Below are 16,875 nucleotides of genomic sequence, written 5' to 3' on the forward strand. Positions count from 1 at the left end.
GACAGTATAGACATTTTAACAATGTTTATTCTTCCGATCCAAGAGCATGGAATGCTTCCAACTTTTTGTGTCTTCTTCAATTTCTTTCATGAGTGTTCTGTAGTTCCTCGAGTACAGATCCTTTACCTCTTTGGTTAGGTTTATTCCCAGGTATCTTATGGTTCTTGGTGCTATAGTAAATGGAATCAATTCTCTAATTTCCCTTTCTGTATTTTCATTATTAGTGTATAAGAAAGTCACTGATTTCTGTACATTGACTTTGTATCCTGTCACGTTGCTGAATTGTATCTATGAAAGACCCACAGCAAATATCATCCTCAATGGGAAAAAACTTGCAGCCTTCCCGTTGAGATCAGGAACACGACAAGGATGCCCACTCTCACCACTCTTGTTCAACATAGTATTAGAAGTCCTAGCAACAGCAATAAGACAACAAAGAGAAATAAAAGGTATCCAAATTGGTAATGAAGAAGTCAAACTCTCTCTCTTCACAGGTGACATAATTCTTTATATGGAAAACCCAAAAGACTCCACCCCCAAACTACTAGAACTCATACAACAATCTTTATTTTTTTAAGATTTATTTTTTAAAAGATGTTTTTATTTATTCATTTGAGAGGGAGAGCATGAGTGCAAGCAGGTAAAACGTCAGAGGGAAAAGCAGAAGCAGACTCCCAGCTGAGCTGGGAGCCCCAGTACACGGTTCAATCCCAGGACCCCGGGATCAACACCTGAGCCCAAGGCAGCCACTTAACTGATTGAGCCACCGAGGCATCCCTCAAACTCCTCAGCCTTTAAAAACAACCAAAAGTAATGACAGTCCCTTAAGGCAAGTGTGCAAACATAGACCATACCTTCACATGGGCTAGCTCACCAACAATGAGCAGATTCAGCCCCTACAGACCCAAACACCAAGCTCTTCCCACACCTGCTCTGTGGTTTTTGAGCCTATTTTCTGAACAGTAATAACTACCACGTCATGAAGAGCATCCCCAGATAACCCATCCAAAGTTTATACCTCCTTCTCATTCATCTATTGTGGTTTTTCTGAGCATTTACTGTATGCCAAGACCAGAGCCAGGCCAAGGGATCCAAAGGTAAGCAGATGGATGGAGTTTGCAAGCGGTGGGAAAGAAGATCCCAAAATCCCTCCAAGAGGGATTAATTATTGGGTGCAGGGGAAGCACAGAGCAGTAGCCCCCATCCTAGACTTTTGGGACTTTTAGAGGAACAGACATGTCTAAGGAGACCTAAGGAGTGGGAGCAAAGAGGCAGGGGGAGTGCTCCAGGGGGAGGAGGGAGGCAGGGAGCACCCAAGCAAATGCATGCATAGCCTGGAAGCAAGTGGCATGTAAGGAACTGAGAAAACAGTTTGGGGGAACACAGAAGACCCACAGGCCTTTGCTTTGCAGCTCAGAGAGGTTTAAAAGTGCATCTACAAACCACTTTTCTCTGGTCTTAGTAAACAGAGCAGACAATTTACTTCACGTGTAAACCAGTGACCAGTTGATAATCTGATAATCACCACCCTGCTCAATTCTCAATTTGCCATCTAGACGAGACGGGAAACTATGCACAATTCTGAGTCCTCTTTTTCTACTTCCTGTTGGGCTCCTGTTCTTCTCCCCACTCCGTAAACACAAGTGACCCCCAAGATTCTCTCTCTCCTCCTTCATCCAATACTCCTACTTCAAAACTCAGATTAAACTTCACCTGTGAGAATACTGTGCTGATTCTCCACCTGCCCCCAATACTGCCAGCCCCTTGCTCCTTTGAACCCTCACAGACACCTGTGTCTGCTAGTCTCTCACCAAAAGGTATGAGCGTCCTTTTCTGATTGTGCTGGGGATCCACCGTGCGCAGCACAGAGCCTGACACAGAGCCATGGAAATTGTAAGACTACCAGACCCTTAGTCTCCTAATGGGTCCATACCTTGCAGACGCAAGAGAACCTGGAGTGTGTTTCCATCCCTCCCTACCATCTTAAATCTCTGGGGTCCAGACAACACTGATAGATACTTCTTTGAAACAGGCCAGATAATGGCCAGTTAGACCCTCACAGTGAGGGATAAATCCAAAGTGCCTGCTGACCCTCAGAGGACCTGACTGCCTGATTGTTTTGTTTCTAGTTTGTATTCGCTTTTAACATACTTTTAAAAGTTTGGTGAGATGCCTAGAATGTTGGCAACCACATCTCATTTCCAAATCTTACAAGCCTTTTCCAACTCTGTGAATTATGGGGGCTGGGGGAACTTAGATGTTTCAGCAAGGATCACCTTCCCAATCCTTCCACTAAATTATGTAATACTGAGTGATTCCCAGGACCCCTGACATCCTTGGCTTTATCAAGAAGTTCCATGTTTCTCGCTCCAGATCAATGGTCCAAGTATGGCTGGCTTTTTGTTAGACTACCATTCTGGTCAGTAAATGACCCATACACCCAAACCCATTGCAATGTCTTGGGCATCCTTCCTCCTCATTATGAATGGTGCTTACGCCATCAGCTTATGTTGAAACAATTAGACTTGCTGAGGTGTTTTAGAGACAAATGAGAAGGTAACCCTCAAGGTCTGGGAAATTAATTTACAACTTCCTGAAACTTGATTAATAGCAAAAGAAACTAACTTCTAGTACTTTCTATCCTTCAATACATGAAAACTCTTACTAGTTGATTTGCAGTGGGAGTTCATAATATGTTTTTCTCTTGCACTATTCATCTGCTTGCCTGCTAGTGTTAGCCCTCAGACATTTTAGCAGAACCTCCTACAGCAAATGGCTCGCAAATATCTCTTGGTCAGAAGTGATTTGATTCTTTAGGGGCAGAAATTTGGCAATCTCGATGAGCCCCTTCTTTTCCTTCCAATGGGCTCACGTGCCTCTGTTCCCCTAATATTCGATCCCAGACATCCAATGGCCCTTTGCTCAGTTTCCTCACAAACCCAGCTTTACAGATCAATTTGGCACCAATCTGAGACTTTCCAGATGCTCATCCACGCTCTGGCTTAATATAGCAATGTCATCCATGTGGGCTGGGAAATGTGTCCAGCTCACTTACTAGATCATTAACCAATCTTTGAAAAGAGGCTTGTGGGTCCCTTAGACCGGAGGGTTAGGCAATAAGCTCATTTGTCCATCTGCTGCTACAAATGCTGTTGTGAATTTGGCTTCCTCGCATTTGCCCAAAACCTTCTCCTAAATCAAGAGTTGAGATGATTTTGTTCGCATCTAATTCTTCTAACAGTATGTTGAGTCTCTGTATAGCCCATGCATCTGGTTTGATCATAGATTTGCATTTTCTCTGATTGACACCTAATCTAATTACCATCTGGGCTTAGCAACCCAGGGGCTCACAGAAGATCTAATAGCCTCTAGGCTTAACAACCTCCACCTGTTCTTGTAAATGGACGGAGCAGAATCATTCCACAAGCATTTGGGGCTCCTATTTTGTGGGCAGTGGCCCAAGTCTGCTCAAAGTCCATGTGAGCTCCAAAGTTTTACCCATCTGCCGGCTTTCCCTGTGCTCCCCGTGCCTTCCTGCTCTCCCCTTGACCCTGTGGAGTAGGACTCCTCCCACTCACCACTGCGGACACTTTAGGCTGTGTAATTACAGGGGGCTGACCCACACAGTGTAGACTGTTTGCCAGCATCCCCGGCCTCTGCTCATTGGCTAACAGTAGCATATCCCTTCCCCCCACCCACCGTATAACAACCATAAATGTCTCCAGACATTGCCAAATGTCCCCTGGGGACAAAATTGCCCCCACTAGACACCCAGAGCTTTAGAGTAATCAGCCAGTAGGACGATGATCTGAAAGCGTACAAGTTGGTTCTACCTGCTTTTCTTCAAAGTATTTCAGAAGCAAGCTAAATACAGACCCAAGCAACCCTCCCTCTGAAGGAGACTCCAACCACTGTATTGCAGGATGACCCCTTCCTCCTCAGGGCAAGTTCCAAAGTAGGATTTCTCAAAGTACAGTCCAGCCTCAGACTCACCTGGGTGTTTGCTAAAAATGCAGATTCCTGGGCCCCACCCTGGACTTACTAGATGAGCATCTCCAGGAGTATAGGTTAAGGATCTGCGATCTAACAAACCAGCAGCAAGTCTTGAAGAACCCCCAGGTTTGTAGCTACCTTTGTGTTCAGGTCTGCCCTCCCCACCTACGGAAGCTGCTTCCCATTCATTCTTTCGTACCCAGTGACACTGTGGGTGTGAAAAAGGGATTTCTCTACATAACTCTGCTGAATTGGCACTGATACTAGTTCTGTCAGCACCTCTGAGGAAAGTCGAAATGGAAAAGGCATGCTCACGACTTGTGTCTCAGCAGGGACCACTGTCACTACCTCTGGCTAGCGGGGGGCGCTCCACAGGGCTGCACCTTAGAAATCTTATTGGAGAAGAAGAGTGGCACTCCCACTGGCTTCTGTCTCTTTCTCCTCTCTGGTCTGGCAGAAAACGAGCATTTTTCCCATCAGAGCTTTATGTTTTAGTCTTGCAAAAACGTTACTCTTATACTCATGTGCACTGATTTGCCTTGCAAGGGCATAGAGCTCATGGAATAGGAGGTGTCCTGGGTTGGAACTCAAGACATTTGGGTTCTTGTTCAGGTAATATCTTGTCTAACAGTGTAGTTTGGGACACATTACTGAACCTCATTATAACATGAGAACATGGACTATGTCAGTGGTTTCCAAACCTACACAGATAGCCCAGAATTACCTGAGCTTTGTAAAAATAAGTTTTAAACCCTTGTTCTAATTCCTCAGGAATTTAACTGGCTCTTGAATTCTGTCTTTTTTTTTTTTAATTAACACATAATGCATTATTTGCTTCAGGGATACAGGTCTTTGAATCATCAGTCTTACACAATTCTCAGCACTCTCCCTAGCACATACTCTCCCCAACGTCCAAAACTCTGAGGGGCACCCTGGTGGCTCAGTTTGTTAAGCATCTGACTCTTGATTTCAGCTCAGGTCATGATCTCAGGGTCATGGGATCAAGCCCCACCTGACATCAGGCTCCACGCTCAGCAGGGAGTCTGCTAGTCTCCCTCTCCTTCTGCCCACCGCCACTCCCACTCTCTCTCTCACTCTCAAATAAATAAATTCTGAGAGAATTTGAATTCACACCCAGACCAAGCAGAAGAGCAGACTTAAGGGGGAGACTGTATATCACATAATTAAATTTACCTGCTAGTAAGAAGGACCTAAAGTGACAGTGGCTTAAATAAGACAGAGATTTGGTTCCCCGTGAGGAAGTTGGGAGGTAGACAATTCAGGGCCAGTATGACAGCTCTGCCAAAATGTCCAGGTTCCTTCTCTTTCTACTTTACTTTATACGGGTGCCCCTGTCACAGGGCTTCCATCCCCTGAGTCACTTCATGACATCAAAACAGCCAATTGAGCACCAGCCAAAATGCCCACATTCTAAGCAGGAGCCTGGAGGAAGGGAAAAAAGGAGAAAAGGATGCTCTCCCCAGGTAAGTCAGCCTTCTGCTTTCCCGGAATCCACGCCTGGTCACTTCCAGGTATATGTCAGCGGTCGCCTCTGGCTACAAAGGTGTTTGAGAAACTTACGTGTGGTCTTCAGGAAGAAAGCAAGCATTCTGTTAAGAAGGAAGAGGGGAGATGGGTATGGAACAGACAACTGGCAGTCTCTGCCCCAGAAGGGAATTTTTTTAAATTTTTTATTTATTTGACAGACAGAGATCACAAGTAGGCAGATAGGCAAGCAGAGAGAATAGGAAACAGGCTCCCCGCTGAGCAGAGAGCCCAATGCGGGGCTCGATTCCAGGGATCTGGGATCATGACCTGAGCCGAAGGCAGAGGCTTAACCCACTGAGCCACTCAGGTGCCCCCAGAAGGGAATTCTTAACAAATTGCATTTAAAGTGCTAATCAGACACTTTGGTGGACGTACCAGACAGGGATCAGGGAAGTGTCTAGAGTTTAATAGATGTCAGGTGGGCGCCTGGGTGGCTCAGTGGGTTAAGCCGTAGCCTTCGGCTCAGGTCATGATCTCAGGGTCCTGGGATCGAGTCCCACATTGGGCTCTCTGCTCAGCAGGGAGCCTGCTTCCCTCTCTCTCTCTGCCTGCCTCTCAGTCTACTTGTGATCTCTCTCTGTAAAATGAATAAATAGATGTCAGGTGCTGGACATACAGACCTGGGATCCCCTGAAAGAAATGACCAAAATCACAGCAATGAACAGTCACCAAGGGGCAGATTGTAAAGAGAGATGAAAAGGATCTTAAAGATAGAGTCTTAGGAATACAGGAAGAAAGAACACAAACAGTCTGAGAGGTGAATGCAGTGCAGAGAAATTTCAGCAGGGTATGGTCTGCATTGCCAAAGGCAGCACAGTCTGAGAATGAGGGCTAATTTTATCTGGTGACTAAATTCACTGGTGGTCTTGGAGAAGGCAGTTAGTGGAAGATGAGGGCGGGAGCAGATTGCAAGGAGATGAGGCAAAATGGAAGATGCTGAGAGGGAGGCATGAGTGCAGACCACATCTTGGAGAAGCTTGGCAGGGACGAAAGAGGGTCAGGGTCAGGGGCGGTAAAGAGTTGCAGGAGAAGTAGGACTGGAGGAGCCATTTTGAGGGGTTTGGTGGGACAGTTGTAAGGTGTATGATTTTGCTGCAGGCACATTGCACTCCTTGGTTAGGGATCAGGTTGGAAACTTGGCCCACATTGGCATCTATGCCACTCTGAACACCAGGGTTAGGGTTTCGCTCCCCAGATAGGGGGTACCAGCCACACACACCAGTCTCCTGATGTCCCACAGCTATCCAGACAGAGCAGTAACTCTTGATGCCCTGTAAGCCAGGTAAGAGCTCCAAGATTTGATGAAGAGCTCCATGGCTGTCCATGACAGCAAGGTCAAGTTGAAGTGGGATTTTTCATCTGGCTGAGAACAGAAACACAGAGAAGCATTTGGGGTGAAGCCAAAACAGCAATATTAAAAGAACTTGGAGGTTAGATGCTTCCAAAAGACCTAATCAGAGATAGGAATACGGGAGGCAGGGCCAAGGTCAAGACCATTCAGGAGGGGCATGGAAACATCATGGTCAGCCTCTTGGTCTAGACTAGAAGTGGGAGACACTTGCAGAGACAGAGCAGCACTAGAAGTTGCCAGGGGCCAGGCAGGTCCACTGAATAGCATCTGTTGGCCCCCCCTCCCCAGCTAAACCTTAATGCCAACCTGCCTACCTTCCAAAGTGTCTTGAGCCTTGTTTTCCATAACTGAAACCCAGGTAATGATAACTAGTGTATGTGGGCTGAAAAGTGAACAACACAGGGTTCACCTTAACGTGGTGATCTTAAAATAGCCATGCAGATTTAAGTACATGCTTTGACATCCGCACCTTCTTAAATCAACTGGCCTCTCTCAAGCCTGATAAGAGAACAAAATAAAATCCTTCTTTATGGGTGACCCTTGTGAGTTGTGCTTGGCTCCAAAAACTTAGCTAGGGCTCTAACTGGTGTAGCTTGGGGCACTCATTCTGCATTTACTTTCTGTGTCACCTGGGTAAATTAATCTCACCTCTCTGAGCCCTGAGTTTCTTCATTTGTGAAATGACAGAGCTGAGGCAGATAGTTTTCTGTATCTCTGCAACTCTGAAATTCTATGAACCTAAGTAACGCCATGTGAACACGCTATACACAGTCCTTAATAAAGAGATGCTTCAGAATCACTTGCGTTGGTACTGATGCGGATTTTGTACCCAAAGGAAGGGCTTTATCTCATTGCCTTGGACTAAGAGACATTCCCAATCCTTCTTTCTCCCACCTCTGTCTTTGCAGGTGTGCATCCTTGAGTGTGAAGGGAAGGTCTTCAGAAGCCCTCTCTGGACTCCATGCACCAAGGTCATGGCCAAGGGCTCTTGGCAACTCAGCCCTGCTGACCCAGAGCACGTGGCAGCTGCCCTTTACCAGCCAAGCGCCTCCGAGATGGAGCTGAAGCGTATGCCTCGCATTAGGAGCCTCATCCCAGCCCAGAAAGAGACAGAGACCGGCATGGATGAGGCTGGAGACATGGAGCAGAAGCAGCTGCAGAAGAGGTTTGGGGGTTTCACCGGGGCCCGGAAGTCGGCCCGGAAGTTGGCCAACCAGAAGCGGTTCAGTGAGTTTATGAGGCAGTACCTGGTCCTGAGTATGCAGTCCAGCCAGCGCCGGCGCACCCTGAATCAGAATGGTCATGTGTAGCCGGAAGGGGAGCCCCTCCCAGCTGCACCGCGTCCCCTTCAACTCATGAGTGAGTTGGGTGTGAATGAGCTGGGGGAAAAAGAAACCTTATATACCCAACTGTCTTAGCCTTCCTCCCATGCCTGGAAGCACGTTAGCCCCCAAATACATACACACACTGCATACTGCCTCAAGGTGTTCGGCTCCTGGGAGGCGGGGGAGGTTTATATTCACCTCCCTCCCCACCCTCCCACCCGCCTCCTACCCACCCCTTCTCTAGGGAGTAAAGATTTCCTTAGCATTGTTCCTTAAGGCTGACCACTGCCATTTAGAGATTGGTTACCATGGGGATAATAGTAGCATGTTAAGATAACTAATTCCTCTATAGCTCTCCAGGAGCTCAGTTACTATGGGGACAGTTAAGTGGACTAATCTGCCTATCCAGTTGCCATAGCAACCATTCAGTTCACCTTTCTTCAGAGACCATCTCTAAGAACCTATCGCTGGACCTACCCCTAGCCATTTGCGGTCTGATTTCTGTGGCCGTGATGTTGCTATTTCACCTTCGAAGACAGATTAGCTTTCTTCTACCCTACCCCCTGTATCTCAAGGGGGCTGGATTCCACGGAAACCACTGCCCTTTCCCACTTTGCACCTGGAAAGGAGTTCTCGTTAGGACGAGGAGTTACACTTTCAGCTTTTCTCTCTTCCACTCCTCATTTGTCCATCCTGCCACCTTGCCAGTGTCCCTGAGGTCAGTGACAACATCACTGAACAAGGTGTAGAGAATGTGGCCCACCTGACCAAGTAGTTTTAGAACAGAGACTAAGAGATGGTCATCTTTCTTCACTTCACTTCTTCCCCAGGGGCCATTTGCGTTTGTTTTTGTTTGCTTCCTGGCTTGCTTTTACTCTTCTCTCCCTCCTGTCCTTCCCCCACCCCACCCCCGCCCCACACCATGGGAATGCTCATACACGCCCTGTATTACAAATCAGATAAAAAAACATCAAAACTCCTAATTTATTGCCCAGTCTTACAAACTCCACTTTCCCCAGCCCATCAACCTGTACAGAACGTCAAGTGGCATAGGAAACTAGCTCAGTAGAATTTTCTGAAAAATCTAAGAAAATCCCACCCATCAAACATATGTGCTTAATTCATATATGGGAATCTGATTATCTACAGAGCCTCATACCTCTTCTTTAACTGTCTAGAAATTACCCTAATGGAAAAAACTAATCAGTTGGTCAAACACATTCCCCAAACATTACCCAAGAGGGACTTTTCCCTGACTCTGGGCATTAAAAAAAAGAAAAAAGCCTACATATGCTGTTTTATTTTGCTTCCCATATGTCAAAGGTAGCCAGATCAATAATACTCTTGAAAGTGTATTAATAAAAATGTTAATCTTTGGCACCCACAATTCAGCATAGGGACAGCCAACATAGCTCTTTGCAGGTAAGTTGGTTTGCAGAAGGCCCATTGCCAAATACAGACATCGGTATTAAGTTGTGAGGAGAAGGCGGCCATGTGTATTTTAGCAGAATGACTAATCTCCAAAGGCCCTGAATTAATCCGCACCGTTTTTGAAGTCATACTCTTGGATCCTTAACAAGCATCCTCTTTCTTCCTAAGCCATATTTGCACAGTACCTAACACAGTATATCCTTCAGAAGGGGCATGGATTGAATTCTTTCAAAGCTAAGACATTCTTTCTTCTTAAAGTGGCTCTTAAGGAACACTGAGGCTCTTGTCTAATTCCAAACCACAATTATTTTCTTTACCTAAAGACAGTTTAAAACCAGTCACATTAACAGGAATCAATTTTTTAAAAAAAGAGAGAGAGAGAGATTTCAGCTCCTATTCAGACAACTGATTTTGCTAGTTTTCTATTAAACTTCCAGCTGAGAGGCAGTGAAACGTAACTGGTAACTAGCTTTTGTCTGCTGCTTTGCTAAAGATACAAAGTTCTTGACGGAACCATTGGAAACATTAACCAGCTCATCTGGGTCTATCATTGATTTCTCTCCTTCTTCTTTCTGCAACCATCTCTCTGTTTCCTTTTTTTGCACACAGTCATGGTGGCTGAGTTCCAATAGGAATATGTACATACGAGTCCACACCAGGCAGCTTAAACCCTGTTTTCATTCACCTACACACACACCCCAACCAGCCCAACACAGGCCCAAGATCACGCACACCCCAACCAGCCCTACACATGCCCAAGATGTCTCCTTCATGGGGGATCCTGAAGCTGAGCTATTCTGGACTTCTGAGATAACCCAACACCAATCTATACTTGGAAGGCTGCAGGAAGTGGGGCCTCCTAACACCGAAATGGGATAAAGAACCCTACTCAGAAGGTGTAATGATGTGTTAGGAAGGAGGGATATTGACATGCAGGTCCAGTCCTAGACAGAACTGTGCAAGGGGGTGTCTAGTTCCTGTCCCTTTCCCTGTCCCTTTTCTACTCTATCCTCTGCCCCACACCTTGGCCCTTCCCGACAGTGGAAAGTGAGCAAATTCATTCACAATGAGGAACTGGTGAAATCTGGTTTACAGAGACAGGTAAGAGCTATAAATGAGGACACTATTTAGCCTCAAGAAATGAAATTACTGCACATGGATTCCAAAAACCAGGGATCAGAGAGCTGTTTCTGGACATAGGGCCTCTGCTATGCCTTTCAAGTCCCAGCTCACAGAGCTTCTCTTTGTGAGTCCTGCCTGTACACTTGAGGCCAGAAAAATCAGGTATACAGAGGAAGTTAGGGAACCCTACTTGCTGCTTTGAAAGCTCTTTATTTGGTTGATAAGCTTTTCATTGCCTCCTTGCTATTGCTCAGGCAAATAGTATTGAAAGGTCAGAGAAACTACTGGGTTTGTCATTTTAATCATTTCTGTCTCCCCAGGTGTCCAAGTGATCCCCAAAACAGCATGTCTCCAGCCCCAGACCTGCCAGTTGGGAATCAGGACTCCTTTCCCAAGGCACTGAGGCAGGCTTTGCCTCCTGGTCCCCATTCCCGCCCCCAGGGCGGAGAACCTCCACATCCAACCCCCTACTCCCCCACCCCCGCCCATGGCATGTTTCATGACAACCTTGTTGTTACATCAGAGTGTATTTTTGTAATTCCTCCAGCTAACATATAAATGACCCCATCTTTCCTTCTCACTCCCCTTTCTTCTTCTAGGGGTGGGTCAAAGGAATAGGAAATCAAGCCTGGGGTTTTGACTTGTCACTGCCATAACTTGTTTGTAAAAGAGTTGTTCTTTTGGACGGTTTGTTTTAAACAGATATTTCTCCATTAAACTTCTACTGAGCAAATGGTTAATAAACTGGCTGGCTGTTTTTAAGTGAGGTAACTGAGAAGCCCAGACTCCAAACACGCCATCAGAGCTGCCTCTCTTGGGAAAGAGAGGCAAAAAGTACATGGCCCTGCTTGATATAAAGCACGATGGGGCAAGAACACAGGAGCCTAAACGCCCTGACTGCTCTGCGTCTCGGGATCTAAGTGCGGGATCGGCACCACTGATGGGGCAGCACCCCATTTCTGACTCAGGAGGGATTTGCATTTTTAACAAGTACCAGGTGATGCACATCTTGCTGGTTTGGGGCCACTGGGTGGAGACACAAGGAAAGGGGCAGAGCTTAGAAGAGCTTGCTGGTATCATTTTTATCTCCCAACATGTTAAGGTATTGTCAGGCGAAGAAACACACCCGGACAGGGTAAGCAAGGAGAGTCAAACGTCTACAGTGTAGACCAAGCGATGGGAAACCAGTAAGGGAGGGTAAGGAGCTCTTCCAGGAAGCTGGGGAATCCTGGTAAGGGGGGTTACTACTGGAACCGAGGGAGAACAGTAGCTCCATCCCCCCACCCCAGGCCCTGTGGCCATTCAGACACTGTGTGCTGCAGGAATGGCCTGGAGATGCAATACCCCAACTTCTCTCTCCCCTGGCCCTTCAAACTCCAGTCTGGTCTCACCTGTTGGTCAAACCCAACTGGAAGCTGGCAAGTTTAGAGTGAGTGCATGCAGCCATCAAGGTGAGCCTGGGAGGTGCCAATGCATCATGGGCAGCCAGAAGTCACCACCGATGTACAGGGGCTTGGGCAAACTGCAGCTCAGTAATGGATTCTACTGGGACTTTTCTGGGCAGTGGTAGGGCAAGGAAAAGGGGGCAGAAAGAAGCCCTCTGCTCTACCACAAGGTAAGGGGGAAAAGGCCAGAAGAGCACCCCCATACCAGGTTTACCAGGTGCTGGGGCTTGAGTGACATAATCCAGCGCTGGGGTCTGGGGGCACATCACTCTCACCGTCAGGCCCTGTTAAGGGTCCCTAGGTCCCACTCCCAGAAACGCTTGGGTCCTGGAAGCTACATACAGCCGTCCCCGTACAGCAAGGATGAGATGTTACTTTCTGCTTCGCACCCAGACCAGCTTTATTTAGCCCTTTGGGCCATCACTGGACACGGGATCGATGAACTCAGGGAGTGCCCCGTGTTGCTCCCTGTGGTTAGAACCCATCCCATAAGCAGAATATGACTTTTTCCAAAAAGTCATCAACAAGCTCAGGAACACAGCCAAGAACATATTCTCCACTGTCCTGTAGTACAAGCAGTACAGAAAAAGGACTACTGCCTGAGCTTCCAATCTTAGTGCCTTTATTTCCCAGTCTATGACCTTGGGTAAGTTCTTTAGCCTCTGTGCCTTCCTCTTCTCATCTGTAAAATGGAAATAATGGAAGCACCTCTTTCATTGGGCTATTCAGGTAAGCACTTGGTTATTCACACAAGCACTTGGCCTGGTCCCCTCCCCAGTAATGGTCCCTGTTATTGTGAGCTAATGAATGTGTACGCTTGGTCCAAATGCCATCATTTGTTTACCACCAACAGAATTCTTATCCTTTATAGAGGGAGGGGGCAGAGGAATAGGCACACATTAAATCAGACAATGTACCATTTTATTCCTTATAAAATATATTTCATATTGTTGCTGTAAAAACATTACATTTCACATTTTTTAAAAAAATTTTTTTAACAGTAAAAATAATACTTGGAAGACAGCTGGGGGAAAAGGCGCCAATAAGACAAATTCACAGATGGGATTTATCTCCCTCTTCTTTTTTTTTTTCTCTTTTGGCCCCTGGTAAGGTCAGAACCTGGGAGGACCCGAAGGTAACAGGACAGATTTCTTCAAACAAATGAAAGTTTTCCAAATCGAAATTAATAATGTCCTCCAAGGCATCACGCTACAGGCCTACTACCACAATGTGGATATAGCACAAGAACGCACTCTGAAATTACAAAACTGCTTTCACAGCCAGCTTAAAAGCCACGTAATTAAATCCAAGCTATTTTCCTCACCAGTCAGGCCATGAGCTTTGCCCCTGTGATCTTCACCGGACCACAGACATCATCCACGGGACTCAGCACTGAATGAGTACAGTGCAGCTTCCGTATCATTAAGGCTGTCCAAAGCAGGCACCACAGACTCCAAAAGTAATTCCAAGAAATACTCAGAAGAGGGGTAACATCCCTGGAATAAATGGTTTCCCCAAATCAATCACTTCTTTGGAAATCAGTCCTGTCAGTTCCAAATGCACATCTGTGGAACCTTCCCTCCTGTCAGAGTCTGCGGCCCCCAGGTGGGCTGGGAAGTAGGGAGAAACACAGAGATGAAAAAAACAGGCATAGTCGCTGATCGGTTCACAAGCCACCCCCAACCTCCGGGAAGAAACAGCTGGGGCAACCCCAAGGACAAGGACCAACACCACAGCCACAAGATGGAGGAGTGGGAGGACAGAGGCTGGAGGCGGCCACCACCACCGAAAAGGAGAGAGGAGATGACAGGGACAGGAAAGGCTACACCAAAAGAAAACGTTAAAACACAAATATCAAACAAACGAACAAAAAACCCTCAGTTTTTAAACTGTTTCATCCATTTTTTTTCTTTCTCTCTTCCTTTGCTGCCTCGGGTACCCACGTCAGGAGAAGCCTAGCTTACTTAGAGGAAATCTTTACATCCAGTTATAGCTCCACGGTCCAAACTGAGGGGGAAAAGGAAAACAGCTTTTCTAAAGACTCAGCAAGAGCTGTGATGAAGGACAGAGGGGAAGACTGCTCCGGCAGAGTCCCCGAGTGTCAAACGCTCCCTCCCCTCACTGGTAAGATCTGAAGATGGACACCGAGGGGAGGGAATGGAAGCGAGGGGTCAAGACAAGCAACAACCTGCTGTCAGCTTTTAATTCTCAGGGAGGTGGAAGGGACAGGAAGGAGAACCCTGGGCCGCCTCTTGCTGGCCTGGTCTCAGGCTTTAGGGATAGATTCCACATACCTTTTTTTTTTAACTAAATTATAAAAACATACCCCATCACCACCAAAGACACCCCATGGATGTCTTTCCCTCCATCACCAAAGCCGGGCCACTCTCACTCATCACACCATCCTGCCTCTAAGGTTGGCGTGTTTGCTAACACTCAGGGTGTCACAGATTGTCAAGTGCCCGCACAATTCCCACACGAAGTGGCCCAAGGAGCCTCGAAAGCCAGGGAGTTGCACCTGGGAGAAGAGGACAGCCTCATGACACCCAGGGGATGGACGCTGCTGCCGAGCCACAGGACAGGGGCCTTGGTGGGATTCCTGAGCCCCTCACCTCTGGGATGCAGGAGCAGCGCTGATGCCCCGGGGCAGGTGGCACCAGGTGCGCGGGCAGGTGGCACCAGGTGGCCTGCTCTTGCAGGCCTGAGGAACTCCCAAACAAATCTTCAAAGAAAGTGGAACTCCCAAACAAAACGTACCCTCCCCTGAGGGCTAAGCATGTCTGATCTCAATTAAGCACAGGTGGGAGGGCACTGAACTCCTCACCTACATCTCCCTTCACATCAACCAGAAAAGCTTTGCTAATTTACTTCGCAAACCCCAATGCAGGCTCCTCTCAGTCCCTGAGGGCTCCAGAAACCGCAAGTGCTAAAGCCCAGAAGCTGCTAATCTGACCCCATCTCACCAGAGTTCCTCAGGGCTCCTTCCCTCTCCCCAGTGCAGGCAAGAAACGGTGCTCAGCAGATAACCGGAGGTGGTAACTCGGGATCAAACCTACCTTCCCATCATCACAGGGATTAGAAGGACATAGATAAAAATCCAGAAGCTGCGGACACGGATGGGAGAGATGTCCTTCCTACTTGTCACCTCACGAGGGAAACTGGATTCTCCTGGAAGAATGATCTGGAACCTGCCAACTCCCTCTCCATCTCTGGGATAAGCCGCCACCTACCTTTCTAGCTCTTCTTGTCTCTTCCCTCCCCCCACACCACCCCTAACCGCAGCCTTGGGAGGAAACAGGACAATCCCTGGGAAAACCAGACAGAGGAACCTGTGCAGGGCATGCCGAAGGGGGCCTCCTCCCCCAGAGGAAGGGAACTTTAATCAGATAAAAGGCTCTGAATGCACGGGGCAAAGAACACAAAGTGTTTCAGAGGTGTCGTGTCCATAACTGGAGGCAGGAACGTCAAGAGGGAGTTCATTTACTCAGGTAACAGCAGAGGGCATTCACAGATCCTGCAACCCTCCAGCTTTTCCTCAAGGAAAGAGGGGGAAATGGTCAAGGTAGTTAGTGTTTAACTGCCACATTTTCGAAAAGTGAATTCATATAGCCTTTTGGCTCAGCTATCTGGGGACAGTCTTTAAAAACCTACTAGTCTGGGCTTTGAGAAGAAGCCATACAGTATCTGTTGGGAAACAACCCAACAGCTGAGGGACCCCAGGTTCAAATCGTTGTCATCAAGAAAGGGTTTTCCTTTTACTTCCATGGAAGCCACTCGGTGAGAACAGGCTCTCCCTTCTCCCAGATTTGGGGGGAGAAGAGGGGCCGGCTGCACCTTAAAAAGTGCACAGATTCCCCCCCACCCCCATTCTCCCCACCCTACCCATGACAGGTCCTGCTCTTGGACTCATCAGCCAGAACTTTTTTTTAAGACAAGTAAATCCATCTTGCTCACAGTCCCTTCAGGAAGAGTTGAGAAAGCAGAGACTTCACCAACTCAGCAGGAAATGGAATGAGCTGTTCTGTCTTTTGAGACATGCAAACTAATCCCCTAGAGAGAGACGTGGAAAGAGAGGGTAATTAATTCTTTGGTCTCTGGTTCACTGCAGAATACCCTTGGTCAGTTTTGGCTCTCTCCTATTTTGGCGTGGGGGTTATTTTCCTTTCTTCTTTTAAAAACGAAAATGTTCCCAAAAAGGGTGAGGGGGGTGGGAAATGTTTTAACAACTGAACCTTAGCCAACAGAGCCCAAACTCCCAATGTCCACTCTTCATCTTTTAGGTTTCCGCCGAGGGCTTGTGACGCAGCTGTCTTTTGTCATCTGGCTGCCATTTGGGGCAGGGCGCGAAGAGGACAGGCCGGTGGGACAGGTTCAGTCCAGGAAGCGCTGGCAGGCCTTCTTCCAGCGGCAGGCCGTGCACCACTGGTCCCGGTGCTCGATGCCATACACTTTCCGGCACTTCTTAGCCTCCCCGCGGGCTTTCCTGTCACAAAAGAGTCAGGAGGGTATAGACACGCCCTCCTGGTTAAGACCTGGGGCACAGCTGGAGGAGCAAAAGCCTCTCCCCACCCAAGTGCGTCCCTGGGCCACCTCCCCCACTGCAGGGAATAAACCCCGAACCTCAGAGACTGAACCTCAGAGACTCAGGCGGTGGGCTTGC

The 16,875-nt window shown here is 47.6% G+C and overlaps 2 protein-coding genes across 9 annotated transcripts in view; one reads left to right on the forward strand and one right to left on the reverse strand.

The window, feature by feature from the left end:
* The window catches only part of PNOC (prepronociceptin), a 26,669-nt gene extending 13,106 nt beyond the window's left edge, over positions 1-13,563 (forward strand). For both annotated transcript variants that reach the window (XM_082726864.1, XM_082726863.1), the window contains exons 3-4: positions 7,801-8,251; positions 11,091-13,563. In XM_082726864.1, the coding sequence (XP_082582990.1) occupies positions 7,801-8,202 (402 nt within the window). In that variant the 3' untranslated portion in view covers positions 8,203-8,251; positions 11,091-13,563. The remainder of the gene's footprint in view (positions 1-7,800; positions 8,252-11,090) is intronic.
* Positions 13,120-16,875, reverse strand: part of ZNF395 (zinc finger protein 395) — a 44,151-nt gene continuing 40,395 nt past the window's right edge. For all 7 annotated transcript variants that reach the window (XM_082726850.1, XM_082726849.1, XM_082726853.1 and 4 more), the window contains one exon: positions 13,120-16,698. In XM_082726850.1, the coding sequence (XP_082582976.1) occupies positions 16,587-16,698 (112 nt within the window). In that variant the 3' untranslated portion in view covers positions 13,120-16,586. The remainder of the gene's footprint in view (positions 16,699-16,875) is intronic.

This window comes from Mustela nivalis (genome assembly GCF_964662115.1).
Source record: "Mustela nivalis genome assembly, chromosome: 4".
NCBI lineage: Eukaryota > Metazoa > Chordata > Mammalia > Carnivora > Mustelidae > Mustela > Mustela nivalis.